Source organism: Neodothiora populina, assembly GCF_041146345.1.
Source record: "Neodothiora populina strain CPC 39397 chromosome Unknown canker_contig_12, whole genome shotgun sequence".
In the NCBI taxonomy this organism is placed as follows: domain Eukaryota; kingdom Fungi; phylum Ascomycota; class Dothideomycetes; order Dothideales; family Dothioraceae; genus Neodothiora; species Neodothiora populina.
The window spans coordinates 979,718-1,006,218 of NW_027191404.1; the positions used below are offsets into that span (position 1 = coordinate 979,718).

General features: G+C 52.3%; 12 protein-coding genes across 15 annotated transcripts; 3 read left to right on the forward strand and 9 right to left on the reverse strand.

The window, feature by feature from the left end:
- Nucleotides 1-209: 209 nt before the first annotated feature.
- AAFC00_001031 (uncharacterized protein) lies at nucleotides 210-1,706 on the reverse strand (the record flags this gene model as incomplete). Its single annotated transcript, XM_069340164.1, has 5 exons — nucleotides 210-1,056; nucleotides 1,113-1,217; nucleotides 1,269-1,399; nucleotides 1,460-1,534; nucleotides 1,602-1,706. 5 exons carry the CDS (start codon nucleotides 1,704-1,706, stop codon nucleotides 210-212), a joined length of 1,263 nt encoding a protein of 420 aa, XP_069203636.1.
- Nucleotides 1,707-2,356: 650 nt separating this feature from the next.
- On the reverse strand, nucleotides 2,357-3,643 carry AAFC00_001032 (uncharacterized protein; the record flags this gene model as incomplete). Of its 2 annotated transcripts, none has more annotated exons than XM_069340165.1 (1): nucleotides 2,357-3,643. In XM_069340165.1, the coding sequence occupies one exon, from the start codon at nucleotides 3,641-3,643 to the stop codon at nucleotides 2,357-2,359; it is 1,287 nt and encodes a 428-aa protein (XP_069203637.1). The 2 variants fall into 2 exon arrangements, with proteins under 2 accessions (XP_069203637.1, XP_069203638.1); XM_069340166.1 differs by having other exon boundaries at nucleotides 2,357-3,634.
- Nucleotides 3,644-3,830: 187 nt separating this feature from the next.
- On the reverse strand, nucleotides 3,831-4,349 carry AAFC00_001033 (uncharacterized protein; the record flags this gene model as incomplete). The annotated part of the gene is made up of 1 exon (XM_069340167.1): nucleotides 3,831-4,349. The coding sequence occupies one exon, from the start codon at nucleotides 4,347-4,349 to the stop codon at nucleotides 3,831-3,833; it is 519 nt and encodes a 172-aa protein (XP_069203639.1).
- A 591-nt stretch (nucleotides 4,350-4,940) lies between these two features.
- On the reverse strand, nucleotides 4,941-5,222 carry AAFC00_001034 (uncharacterized protein; the record flags this gene model as incomplete). The annotated part of the gene is made up of 1 exon (XM_069340168.1): nucleotides 4,941-5,222. The coding sequence occupies one exon, from the start codon at nucleotides 5,220-5,222 to the stop codon at nucleotides 4,941-4,943; it is 282 nt and encodes a 93-aa protein (XP_069203640.1).
- A 1,604-nt stretch (nucleotides 5,223-6,826) lies between these two features.
- AAFC00_001035 (uncharacterized protein) lies at nucleotides 6,827-8,554 on the forward strand (the record flags this gene model as incomplete). Its single annotated transcript, XM_069340169.1, has 5 exons — nucleotides 6,827-6,866; nucleotides 6,920-7,068; nucleotides 7,125-7,532; nucleotides 7,586-8,034; nucleotides 8,092-8,554. 5 exons carry the CDS (start codon nucleotides 6,827-6,829, stop codon nucleotides 8,552-8,554), a joined length of 1,509 nt encoding a protein of 502 aa, XP_069203641.1.
- A 523-nt stretch (nucleotides 8,555-9,077) lies between these two features.
- AAFC00_001036 (uncharacterized protein) lies at nucleotides 9,078-10,765 on the reverse strand (the record flags this gene model as incomplete). The annotated part of the gene is made up of 2 exons (XM_069347889.1): nucleotides 9,078-9,693; nucleotides 9,753-10,765. 2 exons carry the CDS (start codon nucleotides 10,763-10,765, stop codon nucleotides 9,078-9,080), a joined length of 1,629 nt encoding a protein of 542 aa, XP_069203642.1.
- A 607-nt stretch (nucleotides 10,766-11,372) lies between these two features.
- On the reverse strand, nucleotides 11,373-12,426 carry AAFC00_001037 (uncharacterized protein; the record flags this gene model as incomplete). The annotated part of the gene is made up of 3 exons (XM_069340170.1): nucleotides 11,373-12,143; nucleotides 12,214-12,324; nucleotides 12,403-12,426. The coding sequence occupies 3 exons, from the start codon at nucleotides 12,424-12,426 to the stop codon at nucleotides 11,373-11,375; spliced, it is 906 nt and encodes a 301-aa protein (XP_069203643.1).
- A 1,463-nt stretch (nucleotides 12,427-13,889) lies between these two features.
- Nucleotides 13,890-14,889, reverse strand: AAFC00_001038 (uncharacterized protein; the record flags this gene model as incomplete). The annotated part of the gene is made up of 2 exons (XM_069340171.1): nucleotides 13,890-13,998; nucleotides 14,066-14,889. The coding sequence occupies 2 exons, from the start codon at nucleotides 14,887-14,889 to the stop codon at nucleotides 13,890-13,892; spliced, it is 933 nt and encodes a 310-aa protein (XP_069203644.1).
- A 1,760-nt stretch (nucleotides 14,890-16,649) lies between these two features.
- Nucleotides 16,650-17,840, forward strand: AAFC00_001039 (uncharacterized protein; the record flags this gene model as incomplete). Of its 2 annotated transcripts, XM_069347890.1 has the most annotated exons (2): nucleotides 16,650-17,475; nucleotides 17,665-17,840. In XM_069347890.1, the coding sequence occupies 2 exons, from the start codon at nucleotides 16,650-16,652 to the stop codon at nucleotides 17,838-17,840; spliced, it is 1,002 nt and encodes a 333-aa protein (XP_069203645.1). The 2 variants fall into 2 exon arrangements, with proteins under 2 accessions (XP_069203645.1, XP_069203646.1); XM_069340172.1 differs by having other exon boundaries at nucleotides 16,650-17,840.
- Nucleotides 17,841-18,141: 301 nt separating this feature from the next.
- AAFC00_001040 (uncharacterized protein) lies at nucleotides 18,142-19,863 on the reverse strand (the record flags this gene model as incomplete). The annotated part of the gene is made up of 2 exons (XM_069340174.1): nucleotides 18,142-18,759; nucleotides 18,823-19,863. The coding sequence occupies 2 exons, from the start codon at nucleotides 19,861-19,863 to the stop codon at nucleotides 18,142-18,144; spliced, it is 1,659 nt and encodes a 552-aa protein (XP_069203647.1).
- Nucleotides 19,864-21,105: 1,242 nt separating this feature from the next.
- Nucleotides 21,106-22,618, forward strand: AAFC00_001041 (uncharacterized protein; the record flags this gene model as incomplete). Of its 2 annotated transcripts, none has more annotated exons than XM_069347690.1 (4): nucleotides 21,106-21,168; nucleotides 21,230-21,325; nucleotides 21,387-22,352; nucleotides 22,436-22,618. In XM_069347690.1, the coding sequence occupies 4 exons, from the start codon at nucleotides 21,106-21,108 to the stop codon at nucleotides 22,616-22,618; spliced, it is 1,308 nt and encodes a 435-aa protein (XP_069203649.1). The 2 variants fall into 2 exon arrangements, with proteins under 2 accessions (XP_069203649.1, XP_069203648.1); XM_069340175.1 differs by having other exon boundaries at nucleotides 21,106-21,164; nucleotides 21,223-21,325.
- A 330-nt stretch (nucleotides 22,619-22,948) lies between these two features.
- On the reverse strand, nucleotides 22,949-26,119 carry AAFC00_001042 (uncharacterized protein; the record flags this gene model as incomplete). The annotated part of the gene is made up of 4 exons (XM_069340176.1): nucleotides 22,949-25,613; nucleotides 25,677-25,762; nucleotides 25,837-25,929; nucleotides 26,090-26,119. 4 exons carry the CDS (start codon nucleotides 26,117-26,119, stop codon nucleotides 22,949-22,951), a joined length of 2,874 nt encoding a protein of 957 aa, XP_069203650.1.
- Nucleotides 26,120-26,501: the final 382 nt, after the last annotated feature.

The window sequence follows — 26,501 nt, forward strand, 5'->3', positions numbered from 1 at the left end:
TTGACGGAACATGACATGATTATGATTAAACTTTTGAAGTGCGAATAACCACGTCCCGCTTTGTGGACAACCTTGTTTGACGCCGATCTTTGGAGAAGATCCACGGGTTCTCAAAGATATATATGAGACTATAAAATCGATTTCTGTCGGTACGCTGCTTGAAAGTGCGTACTGAGCTCAGGATTAATAGATCAGCGGAGCATTGTACTCTAATACTTTGCCTTGAAAGGCAGGGTCTTGAGCTGCTCCACCGGATTCGCCTGAATGCCAAATAATTCATAGATCCACTTCAAGATGATAAAGAAGCTCTCAGGTTCGCCCATATGTCTCTTACCCTCAACGAAGCGTGCCTCCTTCGGCGCACCATGCATGAGACAAAGATAACAATCATCGATCGGAAAAATCTGGTCTTCTGTACCATTGACAAGCAACAATCGTGCACATCGCGGCTTGTCTAATGTGCCGTCTTTGAGAAGAGAAAACTTGTCGCTGGCTTCGACCTTGAAGCGCTCGAAGTCGTTGCCGTACCCGAATTTGTAGCACAGTGTCGTTGCGAGATCGAATGGGTACTCGAGGTGATTGACTTTGTCCAGCCAGGCGGGATCGAACATGTGGTGGGTGCCACCACCAAGGGCAACAACGCCAACCAGACGGTCCGGATGCGTATGTGCTATGCGGGTAGCATAGTAGCCACCGGTGGAGAAGCCCCAAACGCATATTTTGGAAGCATCGATGCCGGGCTGTTGGGCGACCCAGTCCAACAAGGAGCTCCATTGGCGATCTGGTGAAGTAGGATCAGTAGGGGTAGCAGGCGAGTCACCAGTGCCAGGGATCTCCACGACTACAGTCGCCACGCCTTTCTGCCGCCATCCCTCCATCCAGACAGCTAGCTCGGTTCTGTAACCATCGAGTCCTGTCATAATGAGCACGAGAGGGACAGGAGCAGATTCGGACGCCGTCGATGGAAGGAGGTAATAAATTGGGATCTCCTTTCCTTCATTCTCGAGGCCATGGGAATGAGGGACAATGACCTCTTTGACAGGGTGTTTTCGTAGTCTACTCCTATTAGTCTTCGAATTTTGTGAGGGCTCTCACGTGCTTTCAGAACTTACCCTAGTCCTCTGATACATGCCTTTTTGCCTACTTGCCATGCATATCGTTGCTTCTCTGATCGCGGAGCTGGGAATCGTGAGACACGGTAAACAGCTGAAGCCCGTCTACGACAATTAGCTCAGCGACTGGATCAAGGAAATCAAGCAACAACTCACAGATACAACTCAGATGCCTTTTCGTTATCCTTTTCTGCTTCAGCCTTTTCCGCCGCAGCGACCACTTCCTCGGCCTTGGGGAAATAGACTTGAGCATAGCTATCCCACTCATACGGCTCCTTGAAGTCTCTCTACACAGGAAAGTCAGGGGTATTCATCTCATCAAGATCCGCTGGGCTAGACAGTCTTACCTTAATAAGCTCATCCACAATTGGCTGAAAGTCCTTGACAGCTCCGAACATGAAAGGATAAACGCCCATCTCACACTACATTCCGCTCACGTTAGCGTGACAGGTCTCCCAGGTAATTTGGGTCAAGTAGCCTTTTGCTTACAGGAGCCTTCCATTTTGTTTCCCATAGTTGCTTGTAGCTTTCATGATGAGCAGCTACAGTGTCCATCTGGTCCTGTATGAAGAACTTGCTGTTTGGGGCCGCCATGACTGGTGCGTTTGACGTATCACTGTCGGTAGGGAAGTGCCTACAGCCGAGCCGACGATAACAAAGTGTACAGATGTTACACGCTATACAAGGGAAATGGGCTGAGGTAAGGAGACAACAGTTCAATGAGAAAGATAGAGTGCCCACGCAGTGCTTAGGCGCCTGTCTCACAGGAGCTATCTTATATACTTGACCACGGAACCAGTAACAATCTACATATCCATTGCACTCCGACGGGGAATCTCCGTCATCATTGGGCTGATGCAGAGTCCAAGTCCGTTGCATTGCGCGCAAGTCCTGATGTTACAAGTAGGTCAAGCACTGCCCAAGTGCCGAAAGAGCGAGGTGGTGCAGCATAATAGTAGATCTCATTGACTGACGACTGTGCTATAAGGTTGGAGCGTCGGAGAATAAAGCAAGTCTCCCCACGTATGCCGAAGCCAATGGTTTCGCTAGCTTGATGGGGGAAAGACGAGAGGCTATTTTGGGTAGTCGGGACAATGAGAGTATGCGACATTGATCGTGTCAGGACAGACCATAGAGTAGACATATACACGTCTTGGGAGATTGACGACACAGTAGCTGGCTCAAGTGGACTTCTTGAAACATTAATTGAGACTCAGGCAATGCTGCCAAGCATATGGATTTGTCTAAAAGCCCAGCTTGATCGGTATTGATCTACTGGTGTTGCTGATTGCAGATAAATTACTGTCTGCTGGACTAATGGCGCGCGAAGGTCGTTGAGCATTCCTTGACGAACCAAAGTCCCTACGAGCCACAGCATCTGCTAGTTCGCTAGTAACGTAATGCCTTACTTCGCCAAGGTCTACATACACGATCTTTCGTAAGGCCGGTGCATTTTTCTTCAAGGCAGCCATAGGTTCGTGACTAGCAGTGACGTTATGCAGACGCAGTTCTTCCAGCCTAGCCCAAATGCAGTCATTGGTGTTTTGGGAGGCGTCATCTTCCTGCACCATAAGTAGAGGGTTAGGGCCTTGACCATCGATCCACCCGAACACAAGCGTTATTAGAGTCGGGCTGAAGCTTCTCCAGTAGTCCAAGAAGACCTTGTCAAATGTGGTCCTTCGCCTCTCGTCCAATCTGTCCCTGACGTAAGGGTTTCTGACGCGTAATTCGAGACTTTCAAGTCTTTGCCAGACTACACCTGGTGGACCTGGTAGCCTAGGACTAGATGGTAGACATGCCTTCGACTCCCCATAGGCACCACAGCCAGCCCACCTGAAGTGCATGATGCCCATTGCGTGAAACGGCTTGAGTATGACTGCACGAAGGCGCTCGAAGTTGATTCTCTCCATGCAGATGCGTGTTTTGATCAGAACCATCTCGATATCGGTGCATCCCGGCCACGCTGGGTCGCCATTGCAGGCAATAGTCAATGTTCTTATGTTTGGGAAGTTACTCAAGACCCATTCCCAGTGAGTAAGACGGACTCGATCAATCTGATGTGGACGACGCTGCACCACGAATTTCCAAGCCGCTGGACTAGGTACCTCTGGTTCTTGTCCTTCACACGTATGCTTTGGGCTCTCTTGATATTGCCGTTCAGCGTCGTGACCATGCTGGAGACGTATGATACTTCTGCCAGAACGATTGACTTCGACATGGGCCTTGGTGCTGTTTGCCTTTGGATAAGCAATCTTAATGATCAAGTGTCCGCAAGAGAGACCAATTTTGGGAAGTACGTTGAGTTGCAAATTGCCATGAGGGGGAGTATGCAAATAGATGGTCTTGAAAGCCTTCGCTCGATGTTCCTGAAGATTGCTCAAGAATCGAGAGGCAAGCCTCAACCTTGTGATATCGTGCATGGTGTTGAGATGGCTCAGCAGAGTGTCGAGCCCGTGGCCGTCTGGGTAGAGGCTCAGTAGATATATCATACGCTCGAAAGCAGGCTTCGTGTTCTTTGGCATCTTGAACATGCTGAGAAAGAATTCTGGCTCAGAGATTGGGGATTCATGTCAAAGAAGCAGGCGTAATAGATAGCAAGTGTGACCAAATGCTGGGCGAGATAGATGGCAGAGTGTGTAACGTAGCATCTCTGCGTTGGACGCTGTCCGTCACCATGGCTACACAGCCAGCACATACATGCGCGTGACAAGCATTTGCTCAGCGCGTATAGGCAGTATCACTGTGGTAGTCCTTCTGCGGGCCCTTGACCTTGTATCGGAGCCCCCAGCGGTCTATTGCACCATTTGGCGACAGCCTGAAGTCATAAAAGGCCCAGTACATGTCCATGTCGCACAAATGATCGCCCTTGGCAACCCACCTGCCATCCGTATATTCGAATTCCATTTCATGGAAGACATAGTCCACATCTTCTTCTCCATCGACATGTGGCTCCTTTACGAACCATGCAGATATCTTTTCGTCGCCCGGACTCAAGCGGTAGATATACTTCCTGTTTGCACGCAGGGTATAGCCGGTATCAGTGACAAGTTCGCCAGTCTCGTGATACAAGTAAGAGGAATTATTGAATGCGCCATGAGGTTTGAATGTTGCCGAGCCGGTAAATGTGCCTGACGGAAAGGCTGGTAGTTCGCTTGTCAGCCTTCGGTGCATATGCCAGGAGCCCTCAAGACTCTTGAAGATGGCCTCAAGAGGCGGCTTGATTTCCATGAGAGGCATGTTTTCTGCAGGAGGGGCAAGATACAGTCGTTGAACCTGAGATGTTGGTGCACATCGGGTAATCATTAGGTATTGTTGAAGTCGCTAAAGCCATTGTCCGAAGATATGGTCTGTGCACGAGCTCTGTCCTCGGTCAGCCTGATCAGTGTAAGTAGGTAAGCAGCGGACCCATTCCTGGTGTCAGCAGGGAAGATATCGGAATCGAACGCGAACGGCGGAAGAACAGAAAGAGATTGAAGATGTCAGCATAATTGGCCGACCCGTATTGAGTTGACATTGATGCTTGACTTGCAAAAATCAGGCGAGATATTGAAAAAGGCGTATCTACGAGACGAGGTGATTATCACGGCCTCGCCGGATCCTATGAACACCAAATGGCGTGAGCGTGAAAATAAAAATTGTACACTTTGCTGTATTATACAGAATGCTAGATGTTTCCTTCGTTAAGTCTGATGCAGCATGTCGAAAGAATGCTCATGACAACAATTGATGACATTTGGCGACCATTGCGGAAGAATCGAGACAGGCGTGGTTGAGTGCGATCCTCCGCCTCCTCGCTCCACCTGTCCTCCGTACATTGACTTCCGTGATCTACTTCTTCTGTTGAAGAGCGTCCATGTCTGCCTTGTCCTGCTTGAGTTGAGCCTCGCCCTTCTGGATCTTGGCTCTGAGGGCCTCGGCCTTCTCCTTCTCCTTCTCATGGACGTACATGCTCTCCGAGGCAGCTTCACGCTTGGTGAAGGCGTCGGCAGAGGCTCGAGGAGCACCAGTGTCACCATCCTTCATGGTGCGGGCTGCGACTGAGAAACGAGCAGTCTGGGCAGCGTTGACAACAGGGCGCGAGGCGCGGAAGAGTCTCATGGGGGCAGACATTGTCTGTACATCAGGTGAGCAAAAGAACAGATGGCAAAAGAGCAAGGGCTCCCTTACGATTGTGGTGTGGTGTGGTATGGTGATTGGAATAATGAAGCCTCAGTAGAGCCGATGTGTTTGGGAGATTGAACAGGTGATGCTTGACAGAATGGAATAGACGGAGCTTGAGGCGCTCAGCTGATGGAAACAGCGCCAAGACATGACGTGTGAGTGCCTGGTTTACCCTTGAAGTTCTCCAATCAACGGGCAAGAGCCAGCTGATTCTCGACTGAACAGAAGCAATACTTACACCTGATTTTGGTGTCACGTGAAATAAGCTGCTGTAGCTCAGTGGTAGAGCGTGGGATTGCAGTCCGCAGTCATCCTAAGGTCCGTCGTTCGATCCGGCGTAGCAGCTTTGCTTTTTGTTTCATAGACAAATATAGACAACTAACCCTTGGTCAACCCCGGTTATGTGATGTACATGACTCTGGGGAACCAGTGATCGGCAATGATGACCTTTTTTTTTTTTTTTTTATCTTGCATGCCACTTGTACGTCCTCTATTAATGGTACCTTATTCATTCGCACGTGTGCTGCACTTTACGAGTAAGATGGAATACACGTGTGATTTCAAGACTTTCAGTACCCGACCGTTACATGTCGCAGTACATCCATCCGCTCCGCAGCCCGACTGTGCCATCAGTTGCCTTACCGCATGCGGCTGCATATAGTGTTTCTTTCCTTTTCCACGGGCACTACTGTGCAACAGGGAAGGCGGGCAATACACCGAATTTGCCCCACGACAATACGGAGCAGAGGGTCAGGACTATGGAACTGTGAGGGGAGAAGCGAGGAGCGGTGCGTCGTGTATGACCAGCGAGTGACCAGCGAATGGTGGTTTTATGACGTCGATCGGACCGAAGGTCGGCCGCGGTCTTTTGAACGGCGCCCAGGTGGGCTGTACTACTGTAACTGTATGTGGGCTGTTGGCGAACAGATGGAGTGTGGAGCTTTCTCAGAACACTACTACCACGCTCATTGATTCGTGACTGAAACTTCTCAACATCTTCGTCTCCTTCTACTCTTTTATACATACATCGGATTCTAGAGTCAAAGTGTAAGTTGACACCCCCTTGATCACCCTGTTTTCTCTCATTTCGCCCTGGTTTTCTGCAAGAATTGAGCCGTGATCTCGCCGTGTCGTCACCCAGTGTTTTTGGTGGGGCAGGTTGCCTGTACTTTGCGCCTGCTTGATACAGTATACCACAAGAAGCAGCGGCCTCTAGCCAGCCAAAGCAGTCCTAATTGGGGCCCAACTCCGACTATTTACACCGCGTAGTAGGTCAGAGAATATGGGCATCCCATACTTTCCAAGTCCTCTGGCATGGTCGCAGCTGAGAAGGGACCCGATCAACCCCGGGCATCTGTCTGTCCCGAGTGAACCCGTGATCTGTCTCATGCCCTCTGGCCTGACTTTTGATGCGATATGGCCATAAGAGGAACGACACCTTGCTGACATACCATGTCAAAACTCAGGATTAATTACATAATACATCTGATTTCGCCCTGCACAAAAGCGTACAGCGCCCCCGCAACCAACAACCCCATCACAACACCGCCAACATGGTTGGTTTGGGACCACGCAGACAGCCCTCCAGAAGGGGTGAGTCAGATCTCGATCAAAGAGCCAGAGTGTCTCGATTAACTTGGAAATAGGCTCCATGGCCGATGTGCCAAAGGATCTCCTCACACAAATAAAGAAGCTGGAAGAGACCTTCGCCGTTCCCAAGGAGAAGCTCAAGCAAATCACCGACCACTTCGTCAATGAGCTTGCCAAGGGTCTTACCAGAGAGGGTGGAAACATTGTGAGCATATCTGGAACAATGCCAGAACAAGCAGCGACGTGCTGACCAATTGCCAGCCCATGAACCCTACCTGGTGCATGAGCTTCCCTACTGGCTACGAAACCGGCACCTTCCTCGCCCTGGATATGGGTGGCACCAACCTCCGTGTTTGCGAAATCCACCTACCGGAGGCCAAGGGCGAGTTCGACATCATCCAGTCAAAGTACCGCATGCCCGAGGAACTCAAGACCGGCACCGCCGAGGAGCTCTGGGGATACGTTGCCGACTGCCTTCAGCAATTCCTCGAGTACCACCACGAGGGCGAGAAGCTCGAGAAGCTTCCTCTCGGTTTCACCTTCTCATACCCCGCCTCCCAGGACTACATTGACCACGGTGTCCTCCAGCGCTGGACCAAGGGTTTCGACATTGATGGTGTTGAGGGGCATGACGTTGTTCCTCCTTTCGAGGCTGCCCTCCAGGAGAGAGTGAGTCTTGTGGCTACAGACGATCCAGAGAAGTTGGTACTAATTGTCTCCAGGGTGTCCCGATCAAGCTCACTGCTCTTATCAATGACACCACCGGTACTCTTATCGCCAGTGCTTACACCGACACTGAGATGAAGATCGGATGTATCTTCGGAACTGGATGCAACGCTGCATACATGGAGAACATGGGCAACATCCCCAAACTCGACCACATGAAGCTTGACCCCGAGACCCCAATGGCCATCAACTGCGAGTGGGGTGCCTTTGACAACGACCACCAGGTCCTTCCTCTTACCAAGTACGATTTGATCGTCGACTCAGAGTCACCGAGACCTGGCCAACAGGCCTTCGAGAAGATGATTGCCGGTCTCTACCTCGGCGAGATCTTCCGTCTCGTTCTCCTTGATGAGCACGACCAGAAGCACATGTTCGAGGGCCAAGACGTGAGCAAGCTGAAGAAGCCTTACTCCCTTGACTCTTCATTCCTCTCCGCCATCGAAGAGTAAGCATTGTATCGTTTGTCAATCATTAAATGCAACAGACTGACACTGCTGAACAGGGATCCCTTTGAGAACTTGTCCGAGACCGAGACCCTCATGAAGGACACCCTCGGCCTAACATGTGCCAAGGGCGAGCTCGAGCTCATCCGCCGCCTGGCCGAGCTGATCGGAACCCGTGCCGCTCGTCTCTCCGCATGCGGTGTCGCAGCAATCTGCAAGAAGAAGAACTACTCGAGCGCACACGTCGGCGCCGACGGCTCCGTCTTCAACAAGTACCCCCACTTCAAGGCACGAGGTGCCGTCGCCCTGCGCGAGATCCTCGACTGGCCCGAGAAGAAGTCCAAGAAGGAGGCTGACCCCGTCGAGATCACCGCCGCCGAGGACGGTTCCGGTGTCGGTGCCGCTCTCATCGCTGCTCTCACCCTCAAGAGAGTCCAGGAGGGCAACCTCGCTGGTATCAGAGATGCCAAGAGCATGCTCGCGGGCACCACGGCCGCAAAGTCAGGCTCCAAGGAGGTGTAAATTGCTTTTGTCTCTGGAACGATGCAATAATAAATACCACTCCTTGACGGGCTTGTTGACAGAGGTAAATACGATCTGACAAGCTCAATTCCCACGGCGATACGTGGATTCATGAGTCATTGCGTCAGTAGCAAGCACTAGGTCGATTGATTTTGTTCACCATCACCGAGATGATGGCTGATGAGGCATCCTCCCGCATGGCATAGCTTTGACACACATGCACACACCCAACAATGCAAATATAAATATGAAATTTCTCCTCAGATACGTGTCCCCCTGCTTTTCGTGACTACTGTGGCTTGATCCAATCTGCTCACTGTCTATTGCACTCCTCTTTCCATGCTGCCCGATCCTGTAGTTGTAACTTGTGTATCTTGACATGCACTTTCTGAAAAGGAGATTCGGGGTTATCTCCTCAGATGCAAGAGAGCACAGTACTGCCTCATGAACCAGATCACTTGATTGCTTTGGCTCTTCCCCCTCTTTACTCTAACGCAAAGGTCAGGATCAGAGCAGACCAGACTCAAAGTCGGTTCTTCTTGCAACGATTACATGCCTGTAGCTCGCACTGTCGGCATTCGAAGATATACCTAGGAAGCCTGTGATGACATTCCTCGCAGACATGAGGACCCCTGACCCACTTCCAGCGCTCGTGGTCGCATTCGTGATTATCTCGCAGGTTTTGCGCAATTTGCTCAATGGTCCGACGTGATCGTGGGTCTAAACCTCTTGGGGGGAGTAGAAGAGCTGGTGGTCTTCTCAGAGGAACGTAGTCGTCTGCTGCTGGAGGTACTTCTTCTTCGTCGTCGTCTCTGTGATTCTCGTATCTGTCGTCATTGTTGACTTCTTCCGGGCCCTGGTCGGCGTGATTTGCTGGAACTACAGCTTGACCAACATCACCTACGTCAGGTGCGACATCTGCAATCGCGATCCAGTCATTGAGTCCAGGATGTTCGAGGAGTGCGGCTTCTTCGTGTCTGGGCCCCACAGCCGGCTGATGCAGTCTTCTGTTCTGGTTATCTCCTCGAAGTGCGATGCGTTCAGCTCTTGCCATCAGGCGACGCTCCTCCCATTGCTCGCAATTGCATGTCTTCCACTGTGCACCGCACACATAGCAGAACTCGGCTCTGCAGATGCATCTGTAGCAAGCATTAATCGATCTGATCTCAGAATGCGTGAGAGGGATGCTGGTACTCACGTTATATGATTGCAGCCAATTTCCAGCTCGACCATCCTGCGGCACGAGTAACAACGCTGCCATCCTTCCTCGTTTGCCTTTTCGACTAGTTCGTTCAGAGCTACATCCTCAGGGCAATCTCCCAGATGCTCGGCGTTCTTGCAGATGACACAGGTACTTCTGGAGCAGCTTGGACAGGTTGCAACATCGTGGGCTATATTGCGAGGTGGAATAAATGCTGAGCATGAGCGAGCGAAGCAATAGACTCGGTTCCTCGTGTCCAGCTCCTCGCTTTTCTCAGCGAACGCTCCCATTACGGCAGGGGAGAGAAAGACTTTGACCTGTGGAAACGGGATGACCTGACGACAGCAGCGAGGTGGGTAGAGAGACTCATCAGTCATGGAGGCTTCCAAAAGGCTAGTCAGACAGTCACAACAGTACACATCACCGCAAGGAACTACAACTGTGTCAAACCATGGCTTATCTTCAGAACAGGCAACACATGCACTCGTGTCATGAAGGTGGTCAGGCTTTCTGCTTGCGGCCCACTTGGAAGATTCTGCCTTAGGTTTGCTGCCGACACTCCAGAGTGGGTTTCTCAGACCATAAAGATCAGCGAAGCATCGAGCTTGAACCTTTGCCCGGGCGACTTCATCGAGACCGTCAGTGTCTGAAGGGTGACATGGGTCACTGCCGCCATCAATGCCGACTCCGCTATCATCGGTACCTTGCAGACGCATTGCTAGTTCGCGGTCGCGAGTAACCTGAGCTTCCTGTTCCAAGGCCTCGGCAATGATGGAGCAGTCGCTGATGATAGCTGTGCCGAGGCTGCACGCCATCTGGTGATCAGCATGATTCAGGTCAAAGATTTCAAGATCTTCAAGACAAAGCTGTAGAGCCAACTCAGCATCAGTCAAGTCGCCTTCCCGTTGTTTTCCTGTCGTCACATGCATCAGAGCCTCAACATCCTCGCGCTGCAATTGAGCAATCAAAGCAGCATCCTCGAAGCCGACGAAGGGATGCTGCCAATCCATGTTGTCAAGTAGAGTCGGTGAGTAGAAAGGATTGAAAACACAATTGAAGTTTCGTATTAGAAGGAAGTGGCTCCTTGTTAGAGATTGCTGTGAGATGCAGCTTCCTGATGAAAGTGAAAGTGAAAATGGTTAGAGATGGCAACATGTTGAAGCTTAGACCATGCAGATCATGCGCGACTGCTTCTTATACAAACGCAGTCCAGAGACGTACGGTCACCTTGTAAGAAGCACGATGGCGTTCACTTCGCGGAGAAGAGAATCATCTGCTACAAGCTGCTCAAGAATGTGTTCGCAACAGTCCTTTTCTTCCACTTCCAGCCAGCATCGTTGTGTTTGCAATCGATGATTGGTCTTATTGATCTGCACTAGGCTCCTTGCATGAGACTCCTGCACTGCGATACGTACGAACATGCAAACGGCGCAGGCCAAGGGTGTTCCTTGCAGCACCCTGTCTGGGTTGGGTTTGTACCTTTTCATGAGTGGAAGGCATCAGAGTGGTATCGAAGGCTTTCGCGCTTTCATTAGGTGTTATCGGCTACCGACCGTGAAAGTATAGGTACTGCACAAGACCGTCCTCTCATATGCTGCTACTACCAATGCTTCACGGTCACCGCTTAAGTTGCGCAAAACGCTTCGCCAACTCGTCCACATCCGGAATCTTGCCGCCAGGCCCATCACCGACAGCCTTGGACTTGGGCTTGATCTCATCCTTTTTCTGCATCTTCGCTCCCGGCTTGAGGTCTGGAGGTCCAGGAAGTTTGAGTTTCGGGCTCATGTTATCGGTGCTCGGTTTGGGAGGAACCACTGACACAGGGCTTTTAGGGCCCATATCTCTGGGCGGTGTGGCCTTGCTTAATTCCTCGTCTTCTGTGCTCAGTGGAATCTCGAGGATCTTTTGCTTTCCGCCACTTCCAGGTTCGTCGTCCTCGTCATCATCGTCAGCCTCGCCGTTCTCGGCGGCTTCTCGTGCGGCCTTGGTGCCAGGTGGATAGTCAACTCCGTAGGCGTCGGCGATTGTGCTCAGGTATGCCTCGACCAACTCCTGCGGCGGGGGTTCCACCTTCAAGCGATCCATGACCCTCTTGGACACTTTGTCTTCTTTGTTTTCCGCAGCGCTGAGCGCATATTCCTTTCCAAACTTCTCTGCCAACAAGGCCCTCACATTATGTAGTTCCTTGACCTCTGTTCTTGGCGCAGCATACAACAATGAAACAACGGCTTCTTCGAGACCGGCATCAGGTGGACCGCTTGGCTCGAGGAGACCTGCACGAGCAAGCAGCAGTTCGGCGTAGAGTTCTAGGATCTCGTGTAGTTCGGTGGTCAAGTCTGAGCGGATGATGTTTTCGACTCTTATGCGTGCGGACTCGATTTTGCCTTGCTGTGTCGGACGTTCAGTCATGCGACACGAGATTGACGGGGGGGTTCCTGGTAGTAGGAGATCAAAATACCTCTAGTAGCTGCGCCATCGCTCGTCTCTGCTGTTTAGCTATCGCGACATCCTTTTGCTGCACCATGCGCAAGCGCGCAATGGACAACTTGAGTTGCACCTTGAGTCTATTCTATACCGGTTCATGTTAGCCCGTATTCTGGGCAAAGAAGCTTCGATATTCACAAGATACTGTAAGGCGGAGACTCACGATCAAAGTCGATGCGGGCGCCATGATGAATGGAGGAAAGTCAAGCACTCGGGATTATTGTTCCCTCTCGAAGATCGCAGACAAGAGAGGTGCGAACAAGGGCATCAGATGTATAGACAGGTAGAAGGGGTGGAGTAATCCAAAGAGTAAATCACACGGAGCTATGCAGCGTACACTATTGGCTTCGACAGTGACGAGTCAGCAAGTCCGAATCACCAGCAGTAGTGGTGGTTGATAGCGTGTATGCCCTGTGCACTGTACAGTAGAGACAGCAGCAGTAAGGTAGTAGTAACGGTGCCTGAACCCACCCCGATAAATACATACAGTAAATTAGCCTCCACTCTTATCAGCCAATTCAAAGACCCTTGTTAACCTCCGCAGCTCCCCTCATGACCGTCGGTACCTTAGGCGACTCGGAGAAGCACAGAACAGAAAAGGGCAAAGCAAGCAACACAAGCAAGCATGAAAGCCGGTGACGTTTGCTTTGGCGGGGGTTTCCTGTTTGGTGGGGCGGGGGGCTGTGCACTTTTGCTTTACCTTTTACTCTTTTGCCTACCTAATTACCTTACTGTACCTTACTGTACCTTACTGTACTTACTGGAAGTGGCCGCAATGATGGTACCCGACTGTAATGCGGGAGGTCGTGATTTTGGGGATATCCAGTACGCTTCCATCAGAAAACATTATTCTGCCATGGTAAGAAGTCAGAGATTATCAAGATCCTCGAGACATACAGTACGTCAATCATTGTGGCTCAATAATGGTACCTAAGGTAAGCAAAAGCACACACTACTTGCGAGATCATACGTTAGGTACCTAGCTAGGTAGCTTTGCTATTATATCAGGACTCGATATAGTGCCCCTTTTCAGATACTGTGCATTAGTCGAACAACCATCTGCGTCGCGCTGAGATCGATCAAGCTTGTTATATGCTGTTCTCGATGGCTTCACGATTTACATTGCTTTCCTTCGGTTGGATGAGGTCATGATAGTCGAGGAAAGGCGAATCGGCAGCGCATACATCCGCAGTTCCCGGTGTTGGGCGCGCTTTTGTAGACATTATATTTTATTCTTTCGATCTGCTCTCCTGGAGTTAAGTAGAAGAGAGAGAGAAAGAGACAGTTGGGTTGTGTGTATCAAGAAATGCAAACGCCAGGAAACACCAATGCTTTGCTTTCGTTTCCTATTCCTGCTTTGGTCGTGCCCATGCATTACTCCTGATTGCTGATTCTCTTCGGACTCGACCATCCCGACTCTTGAATGGCATTTGAACAAAGCTGTAAAGAGACGGACATGCTTCACCGGCGACTCGTAAGCCCCCTCCTGTCCCACAATACGCCAAACACCAATGGACACCATGTCTGCAATAAACCTCAAATAAAAGCAAGAACGCTGCAGACGGAAAATTCTCGCTGTACACCCAGAGCGAACCTTGGCATCTTGTTTCTCATTAAATCGTACTTTTGAAGAGCAATGCGGAAATGCACTCATCGAACCGCGAGTTGCGACGTCTTCCCAGGGGCTGGCGAAGACTTGGGCAACGGTGGTGCCTGCTCCCGACTCTGCGCCTTGGCTATCTCTCTTATGCTTTTCTGACTGTGGATTGATGTCGGTCAGTGTCTAGGCCTTGATATGTCGAGCAGTTCATTTCGATTCGACTCACCTCTTCCGTTTCGCCAGCCATCCTCTTACCCCTCCGGATCTCCTGGGTAATGAATTGAAAGAATCGCTGCTTTCCGGTGAGCGAAACTCGGGCGTCTTCCCTCCAGGACCGATGGTCGGCGTTGTGGTTGTGGCACTCGTGTGTCTCGTGGCCGCTCCGCTGCTGCTGTCCGATGTATCACTCGCTGTCCTGTACCCCGATCGCTCTCGCAGCTCCCGAAGGGTTTCGTCTCCGGGACCCTTTGATCCATGCCCACCAGGCATCTCGAAAACAGTACCGTCATTGTTACCTCTGGCCCTGCTCTTTTCGGAAGGTCGGACACGGTAGCTGTCGATGATGTGGCCATTGCCGTTGTATGCGCTGTTGTCGACAGGATGGCCTCCTCTGATCAACTCGTTCGTCGGCGGTGCCCATCGCTCTTCGTCTCCACAGACAACGACGAACCAGCCGACTTTCTCGTCGGGTGCCAGACGATCTCTGATTTCCATCAATGCACCCCATTGGTCATTGCTTACGCCTCGCCCGCGTACATCGTCAAGATCGACGCCCAGTTTCACCTCCTCGACGACGTCGGCGACGTAGGCATATGGTTGACTGAGACTGGCCGCGCTGAGGTCATTGGGATCGTATTGCTCGATGAGGCGGAGTCCAGGCAGATATGGCATTGACTCAGGGAAGAGTTCACGAAAGTTGGAGAGGAGAGCCTGCGTGGTAGTGGGCGAGCATATCCACTCGGCCGCGGCATCGTCGAGGTTCTGCAAGATGATGTGAATACGGATGAGAGGTCTGGGCCAACGGAAGCCGTGAAGTACGTAGGTCGGCATAGCGTGAGGTCAGGCACTGGGTAATAAGACTATATCGCTGCTCAGGGAGGAGAGAAAAAGATAAGTTTCTGGGTTCTCGAGATTCAAATGCGCAGGACTTCTGATCGGCGCAAGACCCAAGTGGACAATCGTATAATAGCGTTTCCGCTCTTTCGGCCGCGTATGCGAGGTCACTCCAGAGGTGGAGCTAGCTGTGGGGCGCGTGATAGTTCCTGTACCAGTCTGGCGGGTCGCAGTAAACATGCGAGGTAGGTAGACTCAATTTTCCTGCAGTGGGCGAGGAAAAGGGTAAGAGAGAAAGAAATGTTCAATCATCCATTGACTCGATTGACGAGCATTCAGTCCCGTGCAGATTCCAATCGCGACGCAATGCAATAGAGAGCGCAGTGCAATGCAGGATCCAAAGCTGCTGTATTAGTGGCTGGAGAAGGGGGGGGGGAGGTATTACACAGAACTATGGTATCTGTGACTGATTGCAGCAAACAATGGGCCCGTTCGTATTTTCTCTGCCGACTCCAGGGCGCTGTGAGCATATAGTTGTACAAGAGTCGAGGACAACTTTAGTTTACCCCAACGATCTTCGTCTCCTGTACCGTAACTCCTGCAGGAGCGAGCAAGCAAGCAACAGTGAAAGCAGAAACTAAGGTACAGCACAGTTAGATATCCTTCAGTATACTACTACTCTAGGGTAGCACGTACTGTAAACCGTAGCTGGGGCCTCCGCCTGTCTCAGGCACGCGGCGATCTAGTGGAGGCAGTGGGAAGGGTAAACGCGACTTGCATATACAAGTACACAGATGCAGTATGGCTGGGGATCATCTGGGTTTTTTTCTCGCTTGCGTATACGCTATGGGCTGGGCTAAGTGCTAAGTGCAGGCTTCGGTACGGGAGTGACTGTAGCGTGATTGGAGACAGGGGGTGGGTGGAGTGCGGAAGCAACAAAGCGTGAACTTTGTATCTGGCTTTATCTTTAGTTTCTTGAGAGCAGAGTAGGTAGGTAAGGTAGCTTTACCCGGGGGCAGCTACCAGTGCATTCCTTTTCTACTTGGAGGATAAAAAAATACTGTATAACGAGTAGGCATATAGAACTTCATGCGGCATCCAAGGTATGTTGCACAACATGACGGCGGACGCAAACATCGGAGCATTATTAGGTAGACAAGGGTAAGCCCTTGGACAGTAGGGCATGGCATGATACCCGTGACTCTGTCTCACACTACCTTATCTTAGGCACGCATAACCGTACTGTACTTGTACATGCATGTCATTCAAGCCACGTTCCCACAGTAATTCTTGCCTACCCTACCCGTAACCCAAGGGTGCTGCTGTACCTCCTGAGGTGTGGTAACAATGATAGAAAGGCTGGCCGTCACGGCGTGTACAAGTGTTGTGCGATGCCATGCGACTCGGAGATTTATATTCTCCGATTCTCCGCGTACATCTGGCTAATCTGATCTATCTATTGAGCTATTGCACCTACACCCCATCTCAACCTCTGTAGTACCTTTATACAGAGTCTTGCAATAGGAATCTTGTCAAAGTTGTTAGGATATTCCAAGTGTAGGCCTTCCCGCGATTCGCCTTTCAGACCACTCCTGAGATGTGCTTTTCTCGCAACGTTCACATAGATCCTTGATGAATAATTGAGTCAGGCAAATAGCAGTAAGTGACAGATGAGACGCCTTGGAACTGTCACCCAGGACTCATCTTGCTTCACCCTTTTCATCATCTAAAACCGAGTGAACCACTTTTCGTAAACAATGGTGCTCCACCTACTAGGCAAAAAGTCATGGAATGTGTACAACAACGACAATGTCGAGCGAGTAAAGCGCGACGAGGCAGTGGCCGCCGCAAAGGAGGAAGAACATGAGCGTCTGATGCAAGAGCAAGACGCACAGCGTCGCACAGCCCTCCTTCGAGGCGAGAAACCTCCTGAGTTCGAGCCCATTCCTGAGCCTCTGGACAGTTCTGCGCCGCCGAGACAGCGAAACGACGATGGCTTCTCAAAGGAAGAGCGGAAGCTGAGGAGGAGGTTGCGGGACGAAGATGAGACGTCCTACGCCATTCGCGTCGCCAAATTAGACAGGGAACGAGCAGAGGACTTGTCGAGGAGTGGTCTTCTTCGGCAGAGACCCTCATCACACGACGATAGCAACCGAGACAGACTCGAGGAACTGTTCAATTTCGGTCGCGCGGTAGAAGACGCCATCCTCCCAGCGCCAACAGCAGTATCCGAGACACACACACGCAAGAAGAAGACAAAAGACGACCACGACCACGACCACGACCCCAGCAACGCGCAAAAGCAACAACAAGACCCGCACGCATTCGGGCCCTCCAACCTCGCCGCCATCCAGAAGAAACCCGCAATCTGGGACCTCAGATCCCCAGACCACCAGGGCCTCTCCCGCGACGCCTTCGGTCGCCCAGACCCGAAGCGCACAATCCGCGACCAGAAACGGCTAGGTCAGAGTGATCCTCTGGCGTTCATGAAGCAAGCCCAGGAGCAGCTCAAGCAGGCGAAAGCGCAACGAGCCAAGAGAGAGACGGAGATTGAGTGTGAGAGGAGAGCGAGCGAGATGGCGCGTGAGTTTGCTAGGAGAGCGGAGGATAAGAGTGAGAAGAGCGAGAGGCATGATAGGCGACGGCGGGAGAGGAGCAGTGAGCCAGACGAGAGTCATCGTCATCGTCATCGTCATCATCATCATCATCGCACACGCTCCTCTTCGCCCTCGTCTTCTCATCGACGGCGACATCACAGACACGACGAAAAAGAGAAGGAAGAGCGACATAGAGACAGCAGTCCCCGTCAGCAGCATCATAAAAGACACGAAGATCGAAGCAGAAGTCCTTCTAGGCGAGAACGCAGCAGTCGCGATGATCGGGGCATCGACAGTTCTCGTCGTCGTTATCGCCGTCGCTCGGCGAGTCCTCCTCCGAGGCCATTATGATATACTATATGGGCAAGGAATACTCGTCTTTTACTGTTGACCAAGTAATGAAGACACGATAATCATGATACGACGTCCGCACCCCACAAACAGGGTTTGAGCAAGACGCAAAGACCCTGGACATGGGAAGGTAGTCAATTGTGATAACGATGACGATGATAATGATGAATGACGACCTCCGTATATGGCAAGAGAGAACTCAAAGAGAACCAAAGAGAAGCCAAGTAGACAGAACCAACCCGCGTACGAGTTCCCCGCTCCAAACAAAAAAAAACGCCCCTTGATTCCATGTGTCCACTTCTTAAACCACCTCGAGTGCCTTCTTCTTAGTGACCTCGTCCTCGACGACACCGACTTCTTGAACCTCAGCCTCTCCATGAATAGGACCACGCGAAGAAGACGAAGACGAAGAAGACGCACTGCTGCCTCTTCTTCTGCGCCTCCTTCCACCCCTCTCGTCCGCACTTCCCTCTCCCTCCTCATCAATCTCATCATCCTCGTCATGCTGTGCCACCCTCTCAAAGCCACTCCTATCCACACCTTCGGTGCCCTCCTCCCCGCCAGACTTCTCCTTGATAAAGGAATCGACGATGTAATACTGCGCGGCATTCATGCACACAGGGAACACAAACATGACAAAAGCTATCTGCAGCGCCTCGTTTCCTTCTGTCCAGCGCAGCGCCCAGTCGCCTACCCATCCCAGCCACGGCAGCGCGGAAAAGAGGAACAAAACAAAGAGCTTCATGCCCAGAAGGCCGAGGAAGTAGATTAGGGACTGTTTCATCCACCAGGCTATCCGGGGCGGGTTGCCGTAGTGGCCGGATTTTATCGAGGCCGGGGGGTTGGCCAGGGAGGTGCGTAGGAAGAGGGCGGTCAGGACTTTGAGAAGGATTACGAGGACGGGGATGCCGATTGTGGTCTGGTTTCGTGTCAGTCGGTACTTATCGCTATGGGTAAAATAGAGAGAAAGGGGAATACTCACGTCAATGGCCAGGTTCAGCAAGTAAAAAGAGCAGGGATTTGGTTGACGGCCAGTGGCATCCTTGACATGCTCGGCCAGCTCCTTACCCTGGTCCTGCACCTCGAAGCTTCCGCTTGAGAACATGGACATGGCCAGGTTCGCAATGTGAAGCAGGAAAGTGCCAACGATTTGTTTGGACACGTCGAAAAACCAGACTTTGAGCGGTCGTCGGGGTCGCTCTCGCCAGCGCTTGAAGACCAGGGAAAGCATTGCCAACAGGCCGAGCGCGCCTTGCACGATCAGAGCAAAAGGTCCGAGCAGGCGGCACTCGTTCTCCTCGAGCGCGAAGACGCTGTCCTTTGGTCCACCTGCTGCCCCCGAAGCTTCTTGATCATCTTGGGAAGGTGACGACGACGGGTCTTCTGTCTCGTCATCAGTCACATGGCTGCTGTCGTCGCTACCCTCGACTGCCACGGGTGGTATAAACTCGGCAGGTGGTGTATCAGCCGCTGGGAAGCCAACCTCTTCGGTCACGGACTCCTCTTTCTCCGCGTCGCCAGGTGTAGGCACTTTGACCATCTCGTGACCCTCGGCATCTTCTTTGTTAACACCAACCACGCCGACCAGCTCCGTCTCGAAGACCAAGGAACTTCCAGGTGGGATGGGGCCCGCGCCTGACTTTCCATATCCCAACTCGGGAGGAATGATTAATTTTCTCGCTTCTCCGACACACATGTCCAATAAACCCTCATCCCATCCTGCAATGACTTCTCCATTGCCGACGCCGAAGGAAAAGGGCTTGCCTCGGTCGTAGGACGAGTCGAATTGCTTGCCGTTGCTTTGCAAAGTGCCACGGTAATGGACTATGATTTCGTCACCGGGCGCGGTGGGTCGGTTGCATGTTAGTTCTCTCGTGTGTTCGATCCGTAATCCATCGGATGTGTCTTCTATGCGTGGCGACGAGAGTCTTTCTGTGTCTTCTGCTGCTGCGAGGGTGGGGACCGAGGCGAAGAGGGACGCGGAGATAAGAAACGCAGACGGGTGGGACAGAGGTATCCTCATGGTTTCTTGTCGAGTCTAGTGTTCGGTCTGCTCAGAAGCAAAGCAGAGATCAAGATAGACAGGGGAGAGAGAGGGCTGGTCGAAGGAGTCTCTTGAATATCTACGAAGATCCTGCGGCTCTGCTGGCGATACGAGGACTAGAAGGAAGGAAGGCAGCAAGGAAGGAAGGTGCGGGTCGTGCGCCTCGGTGTGGAGAGGGGCGGAGGCGATAACCTACTTTTACTGTGAGATTCCTGATGTAATCACTTAGAATCACTCCGATCTGCCTCGATCCATCTGCACCTTTATCGCGAGTTGTATAACAATAATAACAACATCTACAGCGAGTTCACTTGGAGAAAGCCAGGATAAGTCATGGGTTCCTAATCAGCTTTGCTTGGGCATTGAAGTACTGCACAGCAGCTGATCATGTCTCGGCTTCAGTCTTGTCTAGATAGAGTCCCTAGCAGATATAGTAGCATAGCATAGCCTGGCCAAGCACAACACTATTTCCCGTATGCATGCACCTTCATCCTTGATCGCTACAGTGCCTTTTGTCTTCAATTTCATTTGTTTGTCTCAAACAAAAATGGATTTTATGCCTGGCCGAGACCGATATGAGAGTCATACAAGTATCTGTTGCTAGTAAATGTGAAACCCGCTACGCCTGGAACGGGTCTCTCTCCTTCCCCACAACATATAGCTACAGTACAGTACGGTGTGGTGCCTTTTGCTCAACTGACGAGATATGATTGTGGTTTTTTTCGCGTGCCGTGAGTTCTGAATCATTTACAATCATCGTCTGAGCATGGAATTTGCAGTAGTTGCCTATTCCATGCCAGCGTTGAGCCGATAACTCCAGTAGATCTAGATATTTTCTTGCTCGAGATATTCATGGCTATGTTGAGCATTGGTTGACGTATTTGTTGGATCGAATTGCAAGCTTCGGTTAATCGATCAACGATCTTGTGCGTGAAGTGGCTAATCAAAGTCGTGTCATCCGCTCGAGCCCTGCAGTCAGGCACGCTAAGCTTACAGTACAGTAGTAGCTCACTACAAGTCCCCACCCCCACAAACGGTGTCAATGTACAGAAAACTTGTACAACATCTCAAATAGATCTTGATTTCCAAGAAAATACCACCCTCGGTTCCCAGTAGACTTTTGACTGGAAAAGTTCTCTCCATCTCGAGTAGGTCTCATAAGTGACTATACCGACGTGCTATGTATCTGATTGTGTTCAGCAATCATCGTGAGCCTTCCACATGGCCGACTGGAGACCCTCTGTGACCTTTTCTGATCGCTTCACATGGGTCTTTGAGCTGCAAGTGCTTTTCCTATTGATGATCATAATAGCAGAGGACTAATACGCTGAAATCCAGTCAGCAGGCTGTTCGCTCCAGTCAGCCCCAAAAGGCAGACGACGAGCTGAAAGCATGGCCGCAGTCTACTGAAAATCAAGCTTACTCGTCTTGTACGTCCAAGGTAGGTGGTATTTTTCATATATCTTTACAAGTATCTGTCTGATCGAGTGTTCCTACTCCAGGAGGAGTATGAAGCAAAGTTGAAAGCAGAGATTGAGAAACAAAAGACTTTGGCCGCTGTAGTCATCGAGTCCAAGGACGATGAAGACGACGCATCTTGGGAGGACTTCGAGCCCTCACATGCGTCGACAGAAAAAGTCTCTTTCGGCGCTTACAAGGACGCGATCCCCTTCAGAGACGGCTCGTCCTCGACAGTGTACAAGGCCAGCTCACCGACCGACCCTCGACAACGCCTCGCTCTAAAAGTGACGACGCCAAACAGCCAACCGGCACCGCATGACTCCCTGAGAGAAATCCGCATGCTGCAACTCCTGGGAGACCACCCTAACATAATCCCCCTGCTCGACTCACCGAACATCCATAACCACCTCATCCTCGTCTTCCCTTTCGTCCCCTGTCCCCTCGACCAAATCCTGCTCCGCCAACACACTTCCCCACAGCTAATCTTCTCTCCCGCCCGCAAGAAGGCCATAATCCATGACCTCATGACCGGGCTGGCATATATGCACGCCCAAGGGATAATCCACAGAGACATCAAGCCGTCGAACATCCTGCTCTCGACGCCACATTCCGGCCCGGCTCAAATCATCGACTTCGGCACCGCTTATGCGCCCCCAGGGAGTCTGGGCAGTGACACAGCAGCTACAGAGCACCCAGACGCGAAAGTCCTGGACGTAGGCACGACGAGCTACCGCGCGCCCGAGCTGCTGTTCGGGAACCAGCGCTACGACGCCAAGCTAGACATGTGGGCGGCGGGCTGCGTCGTCGCTGAGATCTTGGCTCCAGCGGAGAAATGGCGTCGTCGTCCGGGCAAAAACAACAACGGCAGTACTAGTAATAGCCATAGCGACGGAATCGGCAGTAGAGACGGCACGACACTCTTCGACAGCGGCGATCTGGGCTCTGAGCTGGCGCTTATCAAGTCTGTCTTTGAGACGCTGGGCACGCCGGACGGGCAGAGTTGGCCTGTAAGTTCTCTTTTCCCTCCTTTTCATCTCCTCTTGTCTTGTCGCCGTTTCCAAAAAGTGTAGGCGCTGACAGAAGAAAAAAGGAATCGGCCTCCCTCCCCGATTGGGGCAAAATGACCTTCGTGAGCTATCCTGCGAAAGCGTGGTCGGAGATTCTGCCGTCGGCGTCGGACGTCGAGGTTTCTTTTGTGCAGCGTTTGTTGCGCTATGAGACCGCGTGGCGCATGAGTGCGGCGCAGGCGCTGGAGCATGAGTATCTTGCTTAGACTCTGGATGAGACTTTTTGTTCCGGGATGGGATGAAATGGGTTGAATTTAATAGGCATTATGTGTATTTGGTATATGTGTTATATGTACGAGAAAAACAAGAACAGACGAACACAAAAACAGATTGGTTGTCGGTGGATAAGCACAGTACACACATGCATATATAGTAAAGCAAAGCACAAAAAAACGGGGACAAAAGAGGGAAAAGAAATCCCCCTCTCTTACTCCCTTTCCTTTTCCTCCTCGGACAACTGACGAGCGAGAGAAAGAAACGGAAGAAAGTTTTAAGATGAGAAGGGAGAAACACATGGAACAGAGAGGAAAATCACACTAAGGAACAGAAACATAACCTCCGACAGCCGCACACACTTTCCTCGGGCCCTCGACGATCTTCCACTGAGCGCCATTGTTACTGGCGCTCTCGGCGTCGGCGTCGGCGAACGGATCAGCTGCGGTGGCGGCGGCGCCATCTTCCTTGAGCGCGACGGCGAGTCCATCACTAGACGACGAAGAGGAAGGGACAGTCATCTCCCACTTGGCCTCGATGTTGCCCGGTCGCGCCTCTCCCTCCGACGTGACGAATTTCGCCAGCAACTTGACCGGTTTGCGGGACAAGGTGACATTTGCGCCGCCAAAGTCCCAGTAGATCAGGTGGCGGGCGCGATCGAATGCGCCGACGGGTTTGGACTGGCAGCTTGTGGCTTTGGCCTTGTCGCTGCCGAGGTGCAGCAGGATGGTGAGGTTGTTGAGGGATAGAGTCGAGGATTCCGTGTTGGGTTCACGTGAGAGGAACGCGTAGGCTGGGTTCAGCGAGTAGGAGACTATGCACATTGCTACGCCGTCGGTGATCTTCCATGAGGACTCCATGAGGAGAGGTGCGCGGTCGCTTATGGAGCCGTGGGTTGGAGGCGCCATTTGGAACTTGAAGGCGATTCCTGTTCGGCGGAGGTTCGAGACATTCACCGTGTATTCGCCTTTGGTGGCTCCCTCGGAGATGAACGATGGGTTCGGTGCCACCTTTTCCAGACGACCAAAGTTTTCGAGGCGGATCGTCTCTTGACCGGCTGCTGGCGAATAAGTGTCGTGAGGAGTGTTGTATGCCAGAGCAATCTCGCCAATCACTGCACTTCTCGTGCATTGTCCATTTTCGAACCAAGCCGACACGGTCTCGATGATGGAAGAGTTCAGGCCCGGGTTGTGCATGACGGGATGTTTCGAGGCGCCCAGAGCAGACTCGCTTCTAGCAGAAGAACGCTCGGAGCGGAGAGACTGATTGTCGCTCATGGTCGCATGAGAACCGAATGCGCTGGCCGTGTCTGGTCGGTTGAAAGCTGCGAGTGCTGCCTCTTGAGGAGTGCGATGATAAGGACTGAAGCTCGAGTCCCCGCCGCGAGGAGAACTCTGAGACGCAAAGCCGGGGGACGACGGACTCTGGGGCGCAGAAAAGGCAGATGCGGACGACATGGGCCGGTAAGATGCGCTGTTCTGATGAGAAGAAGCTGACGGCGGCGCGAGGGTCTGTGTAGCAGGGGCAGGAGAGAAAGCCTGATCAAGCTCGCGCGTGGTGGGCGATGCCGGCGTCCTGTCCGAAAAGGCATAGCCGGAGGAGGATGATTCTTCGGCGACAGGTTCGGGAGTCATGTTCGGAGAAGGTGCATAGACACTGGCGCGCATGTCACGACGGCCACGGACAGTACCAGCACGGCGAGTCGAGGATGCTGGACCCTGCATCTTGAGGGTGCTAGCCAGGGTAGCCAGTGTCACGTCGTCGTTACCCTCCTCGGCTATAGGGGCGTTTCTGATGTTGACGTGGTAAGCTGGAGAAGACCCGTCGGCAGCTTCGCGCTCGGCCTGGGAGATTGCGTCGAGATGCGCAGGTGGGAGGGAGAAACCCTCGCTGTCTCTGGGACCGTCGGAGTCTCTGCTCGACGGTTGAGCATACTGGGGCGCCGAGGGTTGCATAGGCGCCTGTAGCTGAGCGACGTCTGCCTGGTGGCCTTGATAGCCGTTGATACCATTGCCGTTGGAGCGTTCCGAGCTTTCAGGCATCAGGCCAGCAGCAGCGAGCGACTGAGCCGAGCCATCGATGGGTTCCTGGTTGTCGTCTGCAGACGTGATCTTGCGCAGTGGAGAGCGTGGTCTGGAGGGAGACTCCTCGGATTCCTCAAGTGGAGCGGGCATGTTGTGGCCACGACCAAGTCTACCGGTGAAAGAATTGAAAGCTGACGGCTTTGGTCGCCTCTCGGGAGACTCGGAGCCAGTGCGCGTGGGCAGGATGATCTTGCTCTCACGGCGGCGACCGAGTACAGTGCCCAATCTCTTGAGGCCTTTGAGTCCACCGCTTTTCTTCTCGGGTTCGGCGGGTATCGAGTCGGATCGCTGACTGACCGTGTCATCGTGATACGTGTGATGCGGTGAAGGCGCGGTGAAGGTGGGACCAGCGTGGCCGACACTGCCTCTGCTGGCGTGAGTCTGGGTGGTGACGGGCCTGCCCTGGGTGACGCGCAGAGCAAAAGTCTTGATCTCGTCGGCCGTCTCGACGTTGAGGATGACGTTCAGACACTGCTCGGCCTGCGTACGGTCCTTTTCTACCCGGTCGACCTCGTGTGTCTGGAATTGAGTCAAGACATCACGCAACTTGTTCAGTCTTGTCTCGTCAACCGCCTGGAGTTGTTCGAAAACATAAGGCGCCTGGTTATCCCATTGACTCTGGGCGATCTCCAATTCGTTGGTGGCATTGGCGACGTTCATCGTCTTGGCCCTTTGGCCCTTGGAAGCCAGGCGCTCCTTGTTCTTCTCTGCGCTCTCAATGTCTCGTGCCAGAGAGCTGAGGTTGCCCTGGATGGTCGACATTGCCTGCATCCCACGGTCCTGCAGCGCGAAACTTCGCAGCGGCTTCTCCACGTCCGCTTCGATCTTGCTGGCAAAGGTGTGGTGGCTGTCGGCGATGCTCTCGAGGGCAGTGGTGAGGGAGTGCCATGGCACGCTGAAGACTCTGTTGTCCGTAACATCAGCTTTCCTTGTCTGTCTGCTTCAAGCGCATCGAGTCATTTCCTACCCGAGTTCGTTGGCGTCGCCCGGCGGCGCTCTTCGAGCCAACTTCTTCAGTCCGCTAGAGTATTGTTCCTCGAGTCTTTTGCGTTCCTGCAGCACGGCGATTGCCCCCATAAGCATTCACTCAATCGCTGCGTGTCTCTCGTGTCTCTGCTGCTACTCACTGCTAGCCAATCGGCAATGTGCGCATTCAAGCTGCCAACCTGCTTGACTCTGTCGTTGAGCACATCAATGGCTTGCGCCGGATGAAGCGTGGCCTGTAGTCGTTCATCCCTCGGTCAGCACACTTGTTTCGACATCTCAGAGCTGTTCCATCGCGACGCATCCGCAACACCCCGCGATTGCGCTCGAAGGAATAGGTGAAAGGTAGAGGCGTGGACCATTGGAGACGACGACGGAGGAGACACAATCACTCACCAGCATGGCCGGATACTCCTGGCGATCCATATTATTTATTATTAATTTGGATAAGTGTATTTCTGAGGTATGGTATGCGATGCGCTTCGACGACAATGACGACGAGGACAATCGACGACGACGACGACGCCGACGGCGAGAGGAGCAGGAGACGAAGCGCGGGTATCACTGAGTGGGCTGCGTCGTACACTCTAAACAAGGGTAAAGAGATGACCAAGGAAGGGACTCAAGATTAAAGATGATTATCGTAAGAGATTGGGGATACAGGTAAGCTCTCCCAGCTGACAGTTGTCGTGCTTGCTTTCTCTCTATAGGAAGCTGGACTGTGTGGTACTGCTACATGCAGCTGTACAGATGACTGCAGGGCAGAGACGAGATGTTCTCTCTAATAACAATATAAAAAAGCCCCGAT